Genomic DNA, 14,375 nt, shown 5'->3' with positions numbered 1-14,375 from the left:
TCGTGCAACGGCTCTGTGACAGACTCACTGTGAAGATGAAAGCCCACTAGAGTATGGTAGGGTAATTTTCATTTTTGGCTTCACTTTAAACATTTTATTCTGATGTTATTTGCAAGATATAAAGCTACGTTTACGTTTCCGTAAGAATATTAGGTCTAAAATGAAATTTGTTCCTGAAAAATGTTTGAGCTAGAGGAATTTTTCTCCGTAATTGTCAATCAAAAGTAATTGATTAAAAAAATCTAGAAGTCATTGATTTAAAAAATAATTAATGTGATTATTATTTTAATACACTAAAATAAATTAATAATAAAAATAAAATATTATCAAAATCAAGAAAATCTATAATCATTTTCAAAATTAGAAAACAAATACTTTTATTTATTGGGAAAAAAGGCTCAAATGTTACTGAAATATGTTTGAGCAAGACACTGCGGTAATGGAAATCATGTAAGTGATAATAAAATAGAAAAATAAAAAAAGGAAAAAATAATTATATTAAAAAATATATTTTAAAATATAATATAATATGTTTATTATAAAATGCTATGTTTTAGTTATAAATAAACTGTTTATATTTGAGTTATAAATAAATGAATAAATCAAATTTGTTCCTGAAACCTGCACTTCTGAACACTTGTGAACACCGTTGAACACACTCGAGGAACTGAATGTCTAGCAGTCATTGTTTTCTGCAGGGAGACTCAGAGGTTTTATGACATCACCCTTTTGCACAGTTCTTTCATCAGACTCATGGTCCGTTAACAACACTGAGAAAACCACAGATGGTCCGCAGACCTCGAGCAGCTCTTTATGGTAGCCCAGAAATCTGCTGGCGGTTCTTTTTCGTCTGCTCACATCACAGCAGGGCAAAAACACCCCGACTCAGAGGACCACAGTGGAACAATGCAGAGAGATCCAACACAAGACAATTCCAGCAGTCTGCTCTGTGTCAAGAGTCTGCCTTAATCAGCTTCCACACACGGCTTAACTTCAACGCTTTTACTCTACAACAAAGTTTTGCTAACAAAAACAGCAATCTGTAAACCATTCATTCAATTATACAATCCCTGATAGAAGTCTACGCATACATCTGGAGCGCAGAAAACCTTCATGTCTATTTTTAGGTTTCTGTGTTGGAAGGAGGATTGAACTATTTTGGTGTTGGTTTAATCCTAACTCATTGAAAAATTCCTGCCGGCCCGAAGACATATTTGTGTGCAATGAAATGTAATGTTTTGAAAGTTTCCGAAGAAGCAAAATTTGCATCTGGTCATCAAGTCTACAAATGCTTTCAGTGAAATTGTGAAGGGTTTGATCTTAGGAATGCTATGGATCATCAATGAGATTTGCTGTATTTATTCAAGGGAGGTTTTATCACCATTGTATATTTCCACCATGGAATAAAAAAATAAAACCTTTTCTCAAATTTTCTGATTTTTTCCCCCTCAGAATTGCAAGAAAATAAGTTTTTTTTTTTTAATCTCAAGTTTAAATACAGCAGTAGCTGAAAAAGAGATATGTGCACTGTGGTACATATATACACTAATATACTATATATATATATATATATATATATTAAATTCAATATCATAACGAAGAGCAATGTAATGCCACATTTAGCCTTTGTAAACCAACAAAAATGATTTTTGTATTGTGTCTGTGTCATGTAACTGTGATAGATCCTGAGTCTGATGATCAGATTTTGTTATTTCGCTTCTCTTATTTTACAAAGATACAAAGTTCACATATTAAGCCATCAGTCTGTGAGATCTCTATGCTTGAATAGTTTATGAAAGGTTAAATGCATCATAAACAGTGGCATCATGCACTTCATTTTTAAGGAGGCATTAGTGTCAGTTCTGGCTTACTTGATAAGATAAACCGCTCAAAATACTACTTTTAACCTTTTCAACTATTTTCTGTAATAGTTAGTTAATCTGTAATCTTCATACTCCACAATGCATGTGTGGAATATACTGTATGAGAAATAAATACACTTGTTATATCACTGCTCATGTCTTACAAAAATGCAAAGTGCACATAAATTACCAAGCCATCAGGAGCTCAGGAAATACTCTGAAACAACTGTGTGCTACTGTGAGATCTCTATGTCTGAAGCAGTTCATGAAAGACAAAATGCATCAAAACATTTATAACTATAAACTGCGGCATCCGTGTCAATTCTGGATTACTTGACAAGAAAAACTTCTTCGCTTTTTCATGGAACAGAACTTTCTCTTTGAAACAAATGATCATGGTTAGACTGACCGAATTTAAACAAGCAAATAAACCAGTTTAAATAAATTCATACAAATTCTGTCACTGCATTTCAGAGCTTTTTTTTCAAATCTGCACATTTATTTTCACAAATGCATACAGTTTTTGGAAGCTGCATTTAAAATTGTCTTTGAATGAACGTGATGCTTTTGATAGTGAAATCCGAAAATTAAATTTAAGCAACTTTTGTGTGATGATAAGTATTTTTCTATCAAATAATTTTTTTTTTCTTACTAATAACATTATTTTAACCTCTGCATGTAAGACTTTCCAGAAAAATAAAAACATTTATATTTTATATTATATTATATTATATTATATTATATTATATTATATTATATTATATTATATTATATTATATTATATTATATTATATTATATTATATTATATTATACTGTATTTTAAAGCAATATGGCGATATGTAATGCATTTTTAAACAGCAGGCTTAGTTTACTAGTATTTGCAAATGAGCCAAATGCATCTGAGATTTTTATCATCATAATGCACAAATGTGGATAAATAATTAAATAAATAACAGTATAACTACAGGGCCTATTTTAAACAATGTTTTTCTCAGTCTGCTGGCTTTTTGTCCTGCATGTTTTTGCAAGTTTGGCAAAAATTGGACAGTGCATACATAAAATCTGAAAGTACCTATCTAGATAACATTCCTGTCGTCCTGTGAATGCTACACTTAATTTCCTACAGATACCTGCCTTGCTCACCTCATTCCACTGAGCAGAATGGACAGAATCCGGACAGAAACACTTACTCTTAATTATGAAGCACTTGATCAAAGCAAGAGAATTTGTACCAGATGTAACAATCTCTTTGAAAAAGTTTGATACAAAACTTTTGCCCAGACTTTCTTTTTTTTTTATTCTGTCACAGATCTTATTTACAACTTCATCATCGAGCCTTCCTGTTCAACTCTGTATTGTCGCGTGCAAAAGCACACAGTGAGAAAACAGCTTCTGTCAGTCATCTCTCATGTCATGATGGTGGTGCCCTCATTCTCCATTCATGGGAATGAACTTTTATTTATAACCACTGGCCTACTGACACACATCCATCTACTGCTCAAAAATGTTGGCATACGCATGACGGCCATCTGTCAGGAGAGTTTAATAACTGTTCACACTTTTTGAATTTAGTTTTTGACTTCACCAAGTGACAACAAACTCATCAAACAGAGCATCTGCTGACAGCGTGATGCTTTCATCATGGAGTCATGTTTAACACGGCGTGAATAGAATAGAGAAAATCTTTTTATGGCAGTAATTGTGACAGACAATGTATGAATTTGATGAAACACCTGCAGCAGCCCTTATAATGATCAAATTGTGAAAAAGAAAGGAATTACAGAGTTCTTTCACAATGAGATCCTCGTGCTCATGTTTTCGCAACCGATTTTATTTTCTTCTTTAACAGGGGAAACTGACTTTTCATCTGGAAACCAGCAGTTTACTTTCAACTCGCCAAAACAAGCAACAAGACCGATGCAATCTTTCCTTCAATCTGATAATGACACCTGCCCTGCAATAACACGACAAGCCTTTTCAGCAAATCTCACTCTCCAGAGTGTTTCCTTTCACAGAATGGACATTGAAAGGCACATCCAAACTGAGTCACACCCACCCAGCCATTAACTGAATAACTATGAGCACTAGCGAGAAGGACAGTATGATATTTGAAGGATTTCAAGCTCATTTTGTTGCACAAAATGCAGCAGGGGCATGTTTAAAGATTAGATGACTTTGACTAGAAAACAAAATTGTTTTAATCTAATCAAATGTCTCAAATCTAATCAAATGATCACAGGAGTAAAAAATGATGTGGGATTGCATAGGATTTACAGTATGTGAAAAAATGGACACATTGTCAGGTGTTAAAATGTGGGTAAAATACTTTGTCTGAAGTATTCCTCATTAAAATATGCGAATAAAAGTTATGTTCTTCTCACAACAAAAGCTACAATAAAGTAAAACCTACCTATAGGTTATAAACCTATATTTTTTATTACAATGAATTAAGTTTATTTTGTGCATTCAGTTGGGTTTCAATAAACCAGTGTGCCCTGTTTCAGTTTGAATGTGAAAGTTCAAATCTTTTTTACAAAAAATAAAATATATATATTATATATATATATATATATATATAATATATATATATATATATATAATAACCACAGATCATAAGTTAAAGCACTAGACTTTGATTCATACATTTTCATATTCCATTAACATTTCTGCGTGAGTTCTTAGTGAAACCTGTTATGAAGTATTTGCCTACAGAGAAGCAGCAGCACGTGCATCAGAAATGACTCACCGACACACTCGTTGGCCTCTCTGGCCGTCGCGCGCTGCCACGGACGGTCGTAGTGGAACGGCTTACACCTGTCACACTCCGGTCCCGCCGTGTTGTGCTTGCACTCGCACACTAGGTTCCCTTCTCGGTCCTTTACGCACTTCGATGCGTGCCCGTTACACTTACACCGACCGCCGACCTGCAGGTCAGACACGGCGTAAAAATACGAGTCCCTGGCGAGCTCCGAGTCATCCTCGTTCTCGTCCCCGAACGTGTGCAGCCGGTTGAAGGTCACTTTGATATCGGTGGCCGTGACCCAGTCCTGCAGAACGGGAGAGTTGTCGAAGTCATGCGCGGAGGGTCTGCCATCCAGCGTGCTGAACGCGATGAGCCCACCTGTTAACGGCTGCATGTCCGTGTGCGAGTCCGTGCAGATCGCTTCCTGCTCGTTCTGCTTGGTGATCGCAGCTTTGCTTGGTTTGTTGTACATTCTCTTGCACTGGGTTGAGTAGAACTGAAACGGCACCCAGGTTTTTCCGTAATCCATGGACTTGAAGATGGCCATGGATTCAGGGCGAGGAGAGCAGAACTGGAGGCTCACGTAAGTTACCTCGAACTTCTTCCCCAAGGACAGCGTCAAAGTCACATTTTGCGGGTATTGCACGTAGTTGTCCGACTGCCAGCAGGTGAGGTTGTGAGGGTTGTTGAGGTCTGTCAGGTACGCGGGTGGATGCGACTTCTTGGGGTCCGTGGCGTCGCAGATGTTGCAGTCCCTCGATCTTTCCTCGCCCTTCTCGGTCACCACGCAGTAGCGCGTCGCAGGAGCGCCGCAGGTGCTGGACACGCGCACGTCCTTTCCGAACGCGGAGTTCACAAAGTCGGGGATGCAGCGTCTGGGGTTTCCGTTCTCGTCGTAACACGGGTCCGGAGGAGAGGATTGAGCCGCGAACATACTCATTCCGTATCCACTACGAACACCGGCCACCATCCCGATGATGGACACCATGGAGACGCACGTTACCAAAATCCTTATCATTGCAACCCGTTGTCCTCAATGTCCCTGAAACAGCGCTGAACAAAAAAGGAAACTTTTGCATTTAAAAAAACACCGAAATGCATGTATTAAGAATTATTTAGCGTGGAGTTTCCAATACACCACGTGTAAAAGATTTGTGCGTAATTACAGGCGACTTTTCTTAAAGAAAAATCCACAAAGTGCACTATACCTCTTTGCTCGGGTGGAGAAGTATGGCAAACCCGTCTAAAAAAGAAATTATAGAGTACTCTCCCTTTCTTTTCTCTCTCCCGGGTATGTTGTAATCTCTTTTCCTACTTTCAAGCAATATGAAATAGAAATCCTGCTATTACTTTCCAAATCTCCCTTTCTCACTCTGCCTAATGCCTAACTCATTCACACTTCTTGCTCTCTGTGACTGAATGTCGCAGCTCAGTCCTTCTCTCTTTCTGCTGCTCTGCCTGTATTCAGTAGTGGTTCAGTCGTTTACCATTCTCTCTGTGCGCCTTGTGTGTGCAAGAAGCGCAATGGAATTCTAATGTACGTTTATATGGTGTTGCATTTCGAGTTATTCTTAATCATAAAATAAAATTCTGATTAATAAAAATCTGGAAAAATAAAACTTTTACAGCAGTTTTGAAGGAGAAAAGAAAACCTTTCTGTCATACATACTAAGGTTAATAGGCGAGGTTAATAAAAGGTTTTGCATTTTTTTTATGAAAACTAAATGTATTGTTTTATTGAAAATAAATAAAATGAATAAAAATATCGTATAGAACAGAAAAATGCTAAATAACACATCGCTCGCAATACAATAAAGTAGCTACACGCTAATGAATGAATAAACGAACGAACGAACGAATGAATGAATGAAAGAAAGATAGACGTGCAGATTGACAGATCAACTAATTGACACTGCATGCAGATTCTAACTTTGCAGTTCCACTATAGCAAAGTTGTACGTTACATTTGAGTTATAAACCTAAACCCTTTTCACTGGATGCAGCGTTTAATAGGCCTATGTGAAAACGGAAATAAATAGCATATGCAGATCATAAATGTGCATTAAAATCCAGACTCAGTTCTGATTACGCAAACCCACTGTTGGCCACCCACTGTGTCCCGTCACAATAAAGAAACAGCGACACCGTGTGGTAGAGTGGAGTAGTCACTCAATTTTATATGTTTCACGGTTGTTCTGGACCATTGCAGACATGAGAGTTGAGTATGCATGTAAATTATCCAGTACCTGACTTGTAAATCAGTAAAATAAAAACTCTGTTTGTCGTTTGGCAGTTCCCAACTAATTTGCCATTTTATAAGAATCTATCAAACAGGAAATGTCAAAACTTGTTTTGTCATTTTTTGAAAATGATGCTGAAAGATGTGTGTAATTTGTGTTCCACAGTTTTAAGTTTCAAGCAAGCTAATAGTGTAGTGTGGTTCAGACTTTCATGTTAGGCCATATGTAAATCACACACATAGTAAATGTTCAATAAGTTGATATCATATTTTACTAAAACAATAAGCTTGTTAAAAATTGTCTTATTTTTAGCATGCAACTGTGTTTATAAGGGAATTTGTGATGCTTCAGTAGAAGATGAAGAGAAGAGCAATGAAGATTTAAGCAAGGAACCATCATTAGAGTGCCCTCTTGTGTGTTCAATCAGCAGAAGTGCAGGTCCAATGAAAGCACAAAAGCAGAACGGTCATGCCATTTTAAAAGAGGAACAAATTCATGAGTAGGGCCTGTTCATCTTCCAAAATGACTACATTTGATCACACATGCTTTTTTCATTTCTTGGCAGTAGATGAATGTTATGTTTCTTATCCTGCGTGTCCGGTTTTCCTGGCCACTGTCCTTGGTGCTGAAGTCATGGACAAACTGGAATAATGTCATCATCACAGGGCTCAGAGGTGTATAACTTTTATTAGCTTAAAGTCTTTAATGGTGTCCAAATCTTGGAATATCTAAGAATGTATGACTTCTGAGGTCTGACCTTTATTCAATAATTCAGCTTTTTCTGAAATTTTTAGTTGAGAGTTTGCCCAAAAATGTAAATTAGCTGAAAGTCCACTCACACTCTGGCCATCCTAGATGTAGTTTGTTTCTTTATCTGAAAAAATTAGGAGTATTTTAGCATGACATCACTTGCTCACCAATGAATCCTCTGCAGTGAATGGGTGCCGTCAGAATAAGAGACCAAACAGTTGATAAAAGCATCACAATAATTCACAAATAATCCACACCACTCCAGTCCATCGGTTACTGCCTTGAGACTGATTTGTTTTTTAAAAACATGTAGTTTTTCACTTCACAAGATGTTAACTGATGGACTGGAGTTACTTGTGGATTATTGTGATGTTTTTATCAGCTGTTTGGACTCTCATTCTGACGGCACCCATTCACTGAAGAGAATCCTTTGGTGTGCAAGTGACACATTTGTCTCAAACTCTAAGAGTGAGGTTCCTTGGAACTATGACTGCAACCAGGGCCGCCCTTAGTGGGGTGCAGCTGGACTTAGCTGACGCTGGGACCAGTGTAAGGTAGGGACAGTGGTGTATAAAGTACCTGAAAGTCATACTCAAGTAAAAGTACAGATATCTTACCAGAAAATTACTTTGGTAGAAGTTGAACTCACCGTTTAGAATATTACTTGAGTTAAAGTCTTAAAGTATGTCTGTAACTCAAGTACTATTTGTGGGGAAGTTGTGGCTTATGGGTTAGAGAGTTTGATTAGAGAGTTCTGGTTGTGTGTTCACGGTGTCATATTTATTGTACTATGTATTGTACTTACTGTAAGTATGAAAAGTATTTTTTAAATCTTAAACGTACTTAAGTACTGAAAGTAAAAGTAAATGCAAAATGTAAAAGAAGTTGTGTTCAGTTTTAACTATTTCTTCCATTTTCTATTTTTGGGTAAGAATAAGAAGCTCTTCATCCGGTTTTTAGTGTCTTTCATTCCAGCATAAGAAAACATTTCTAGAATCTGCATCTGAAATAACATGTATTCACATAGTTAAAGTATCTCAGAGGGGACATGGATTTTTTTAAAACTGCAGATAGAGATGTATAAAAAGGCCTAATGTTTTGTTTTTAACATAAAACGTTGCAAACTGACATTTGAAAACCTTTAAAACATGAAAAAAATAATAATGAATGCGAAAATAAAACCGCCAGTAGGTGGAAGCACGTGAATGTTAACGTGTGAGTCATTGAGATTCAACGGATTCATTCAAACGGCTGATTCATTCAGAAACAAAGCATTTGACTGTGTTAAAGGCAGGATAGGTAAAAAAAAATGTATAAAAAACTTTTTTCCAAATTTGTTAAACTTTATTTATATCAATACATAATTAAAATGTAAGTACTCTGAAAAAGAAAGTATAAAAATCGAGTGTCTGTAGACCTCTCACCACTGTTTTAAAGACAGCTCATTATTTCCATTCACTCCACCCCCTCCCTTCTGGGCTCCTTCCAAAGCCTCTACTACGGCTCGCTAAGTAATGTTATGTTAGCTATATTACGCAGCTACGTGTGCTAATGACACATGCTTCATGAAAAAATAAACAAAAAAATATGCATGATCAAAATACAAAAAGAATGATTTACCTGTCCAGCAGAAATAAAGCCATCAAGGAGTCACTTTTCAGCCCCTTGAGTTCCCTCAGTTCTCACCATCGCTGGAAAGCCACGCCGATATTAACTTGCATTTTATTTCTTTGTTAATCCAAAGACTTTGTTCATTGCCTTTTCTTGTACTGTTACGGTCTTCCTTTTTTTGCCTGGTTTGCCTTCACTAACTGCATAGGCCGGTACTGTGAATTTTGCTTGCTGTTTCTCTGCCATTGTTTTGGTATTCCTAGGATCCGTGCTTCTTGAATTCCTCAAATCAAACGTGCGCGCAAGTGGGCAGGTCATGTGTGGCAAAAGGGTGGTTGCCATGGTTGCGAGAGAGTGACAGTCGCCTAAGCCAATCCTGTGTTTCGTCCCGAAAGGAAATAATGAGTTGTGTTTAATTCAGATTAAACGGTCTAGAGTCACTCGATTTTTATACTCTTTTTATCAGAGTACTTACATTTTAATTATGCATTGATATATATAGAAAGTTTAAACAAATTTGGAAGAAAGTTGTTTATAAATTTTTTACCTACCCTGCCTTTAATGCGTGAATCTCTGAATCATTTATTCAACCAATTAATTAAAACAGCTGATTTATTCGATGAGTAAACACAGTCCATAGCTCAGAGATGCAAAACAGTGCTGTGATCATTGTTTGGAACTATTTTCGTTGGAAAATTGAGTAACAACAAGCAACATTACATCTTAAATGTACAGGTGCTGGTCATATAATTAATATATCATCAAAAAGTTGATTTATATCACTAATTCCATTCATAAAGTGAAACTTGTATATTATATTCATTCATTTTACACAGACTGATATATTTCAAATGTTTATTTCTTTTAATTATGATTATTATAACTGACAACTAAGGAATATCCCAAATTCAATATCTCAGAAAATTTGAATATTACTTAAGACCAATACAAAGAAATTAATATTTTTTTAAATCTTGGCCAACTGAAAAGTATGAGCATGTACAGCAGTCAATACTTAGTTGAAGCTCCTTTTGCCTGAATTACTGCAGCAATGTGGCGTGGCATGGAGTCGATCAGTCTGTGGCACTACTCAGGTGTTATGAGAGCCCAGGTTTGTGTCTTGCCCTCCTTGTGCAAGGTGTCAACTTGTCATCTTTTGGGTAACTGTCAAGTCAGCAGTCTTCCCCGTGATTGTGTAGCCTGCAGAACTAGACTGAGAGACCATTTAAAGGCTTTGCAGGTGTTTTGAGTTTATTAGCTGATTAGAGTGTGGCACCAGTCTTCAATATTGAACCTTTGCTCAATATTCAAATTTTCTGAGATACTGAATTGGAGATTTTCCTTAGTTGTCAGTTATAATCAACAAAATTAAAAGAAATAAATATTTGAAATATATCAGTCTGTGTGTAATGAATTAATATAATATACATGTTTCACTTTTTGAATGGAATTAGTGAAATAAATCAACTTTCTGATGATATTCTAATTATATGACCAGCACCTGTAAGTCACTTATTGCTTCACTGAACTTGTATAAAACTATTATTAAATGTGTTCATGCATCTGCAGAAAAGCTGTACTCTTTGTGTGATATAGATTAAGTTAACTAGGCCTACATTAAATTATATAAATATAAAAAGCATACAGAAGCATTTTTGCCATCTAAAATTTTGTATACCTGGAATATTGAGTTTTAATAGACAAATAAATTCATATGCGTGCAAGCTGTGTGATTTGCTGATAAAGCCTACTTGATAATGTCAGATTTCACATCATTACACCAACACTTATCATATCATCACAGACGATGGTGTATCAACCACTCTAGACTCGACTTGAGAGGGAAATGAAATCGTCCGCGGTTGTTTGCACATGAGCAAAGGTGTTTGTTTTTTATAAGTTTGACTTGCAAACGCCACACCACTGATTCGTCAAACCTGCTTTCCTGTAGTCTGTGTTCTTCTACTATTCTTTGACTATTTTATTGTAAGTAGTGAATATACTTAGGGGAAATGTATCAGGGTAAAAGCATACATTTTAATTATGAAATGTAGTGGAGTAAAAGTTAAAGTTGGCTGCAATATAAAAACTCAAGTAAAGAACAGATACTCCCAAAAAGTATTTAAGTAGCCTACTGTAATGAAGTTAAAATACTTTACACCATTGGGTAGGTGGAGCCAAAGTATTTTAACTTCGTTAAGTTACACCACTGGGTAGGGGGAGCCAAAGTATTTTAACTTTGTTACATTACACCACTGGTTGAGTGGGGAAACCAAAGTATTTTAACTTCGTTACTTTACACCACTGGGTAGGGGAACCAAAGTATTTCTAATTTCGTTGTTACACCACTGGGTAGGGGGAGCCAAAGTATTTTAACTTTGTTACATTACACCACTGGTTGAGTGGGGAAACCAACGTATTTTAACTTTGTTACATTACACCACTGGTTGAGTGGGGAAACCAAAGTATTTTAACTTTGTTACATTACACCACTGGGTAGGGGAACCAAAGTATTTTAACTTCGTTATATTATACCACTGGTTGAGTGGGGGAACCAAAGTATTTTAACTTCGTTACATTACACCACTGGTTGAGTGGGGGAACCAAAGTATTTCTAATTTCGTTAAGTTACACCACTGGGTAGGGGGAGCCAAAGTATTTTAACTTTGTCACATTACACCACTGGTTGAGTGGGGAAACCAAAGTATTTTAACTTCATTACGTTACACCACTGGGTAGGGGAACCAAAGTATTTTAACTTCGTTACATTACACCACTGGTTGGGGGAACCAAAGTATTTTAACTTTGTTACATTACACCACTGGTTGAGTGGGGAAACCAAAGTATTTTAACTTTGTTACGTTACACCACTGGGTAGGGGGAGCCAAAGTATTTTAACTTCGTTAGATTACACCACTGGTAGGGGGAGCCAAAGTATTTTAACTTCGTTAGATTACACCACTGGTTGGGGAAGCCAAAATTTTTTAACTTCGTTACATTACACCACTGAGTAGGGGAACCAAAGTATTTTAACTTTGTTACATTATACCACTGGTTTAGTGGGGAAACCAAACTATTTTAACTTTGTTACGTTACACCATTGGGTAGGGGCACCAAAGTATTTTTACTTTGTTATGTTACACCAATGGGTAGGGGGACCCTAAGTATTTTAACTTCGTTACATGACACCACTGGTTGGGGGAACCAAAGTATTTTAACTTTGTTATGTTACACCACTGGGTAGGGGGACCCTAAGTATTTTAACTTTGTTACATTATAACACTTGGTAGGGGAACCAAAGTATTTTAACTTTGTTACATTACACCACTGGTTGGGGGAGCCAAATTATTTTAACTTCGTTACAGTACACCACTGGGTAAGGGAACCAAAGTATTTTAACATGGTTACTTTACACCACTGGTTGGGGGAGCCAAAGTATTTTAACTTTGTTATGTTACACCACTGGGTAGCGGGACCCTAAGTATTTTAACTTTGTTACATGACACCGCTGGGTAGGGGAACCAAAGAATTTTAACTTCGTTACTTTACACCACTGAGTAGGGGAGCCAAAGTGTTTTAACTTTGTTACATTACACCACTGGTTGAGTGGGGAAACCAAAGTATTTTACTTTGTTACGTTACACCACTGAGTAGGGGAACCAAAGTATTTTCACTTTGTTACATTACACCACTGGGTAGGGGGACCCAAAGTGTTTTAACTTCGTTACATGACACCACTGGTTGGGGGAACCAAAGTATTTTAACTTTGTTATGTTACACCACTGGGTAGGGGGACCATAAGTATTTTAACTTTGTTACATGACACCGCTGGGTAGGGGAACCAAAGTGATTTAACTTTGTTACATTAGACCACTGGTTGAGTGGGGAAACCAAAGTATTTTACTTTGTTACGTTACACCACTGAGTAGGGGAACCAAAGTATTTTCACTTTGTTACATTACACCACTGGGTAGGGGGACCCAAAGTGTTTTAACTTCGTTACATGACACTACTGGTTGGGGGAGCCAAAGTATTTTAACTTTGTTATGTTACACCACTGGGTAGGGGGACCATAAGTATTTTAACTTTGTTACATTACACCACTGGTTGGGGGAGCCAAATTATTTTAACTTCGTTAAAGTACACCACTGGGTAAGGGAACCAAAGTATTTTAACTTCGTTACTTTACACCACTGGTTGGGGGAACCAAAGTATTTTAACTTTGTTATGTTACACCACTGGGTAGCGGGACCCTAAGTATTTTAACTTTGTTACATGACACCGCTGGGTAGGGGAATCAAAGTATTTTAACTTTGTTACTTTACACCACTGAGTAGGGGAGCCAAAGTATTTTAACTTTGTTATGTTACACCACTGGATAGGGGGACCATAAGTATTTTAACTTTGTTACATTACACCACTGGTTGGGGGAGCCAAATTATTTTAACTTCGTTACATTACACCACTGGTTGGGGGAGCCAAAGTATTTTAACTTTGTTATGTTACACCACTGGTTGGGGGAGCCAAATTATTTTAACTTCGTTACTTTACACCATTGGTTGGGGGAGCCAAAGTATTTTAACTTTGTTATGTTACACCACTGGGTAGCGGGACCCTAAGTATTTTAACTTTGTTACGTGACACCGCTGGGTAGGGGAACCAAAGAATTTTAACTTCGTTACTTTACACCACTGGTTGGGGGAGCCAAAGTGTTTTAACTTTGTTACATTACACCACTGGTTGGGAGACCCGAAGTATTTTAACTTGGTTACGTTGCACAACTGGGTAGGTGGAGCTAAAGTATTTTCACTTTGTTACATTACACCACTGGGTAGGGGGACCCAAAGTGTTTTAACTTCGTTACATGACACCACTGGTTGGGGGAACCAAAGAATTTTAACTTTGTTATGTTACACCACTGGGTAGGGGGACCATAAGTATTTTAACTTTGTTACATTACACCACTGGTTGGGGGAGCCAAATTATTTTAACTTCGTTACATTACACCACTGGGTAAGGGAACCAAAGTATTTTAACTTCGTTACTTTACACCACTGGTTGGGGGAGCCAAAGTATTTTAACTTTGTTATGTTACACCACTGGGTAGCGGGACCCTAAGTATTTTAACTTTGTTACATGACACCGCTGGGTAGGGGAACCAAAGAATT

The 14,375-nt window shown here is 37.0% G+C and overlaps 1 protein-coding gene across 2 annotated transcripts in view; it reads right to left on the bottom strand.

Moving 5' to 3' along the window:
* Nucleotides 1–6,030, bottom strand: part of LOC132148528 (netrin-1-like) — a 40,305-nt gene extending 34,275 nt beyond the window's left edge. The window contains exons 1-2 of one of the 2 annotated variants that reach the window (XM_059557216.1): nt 5,815–6,030; nt 4,610–5,659 (exon numbers count right to left, since the gene is read on the bottom strand). In XM_059557216.1, the coding sequence (XP_059413199.1) occupies nt 4,610–5,624 (1,015 nt within the window). In that variant the 5' untranslated portion in view covers nt 5,625–5,659; nt 5,815–6,030. Of the gene's footprint in view, nt 1–4,609 lie in introns of both variants that reach the window. The other variant, XM_059557215.1, reaches the window with a different exon arrangement.
* Between the last annotated feature and the right edge of the window lie 8,345 nt (nt 6,031–14,375).

This window comes from Carassius carassius, chromosome 9, assembly GCF_963082965.1.
Source record: "Carassius carassius chromosome 9, fCarCar2.1, whole genome shotgun sequence".
Classification (NCBI taxonomy): Eukaryota; Metazoa; Chordata; class Actinopteri; order Cypriniformes; family Cyprinidae; genus Carassius; species Carassius carassius.
Note: the sequence above shows the minus strand (reverse complement) of the source record. Positions and strands in the feature narration are given on the sequence as shown.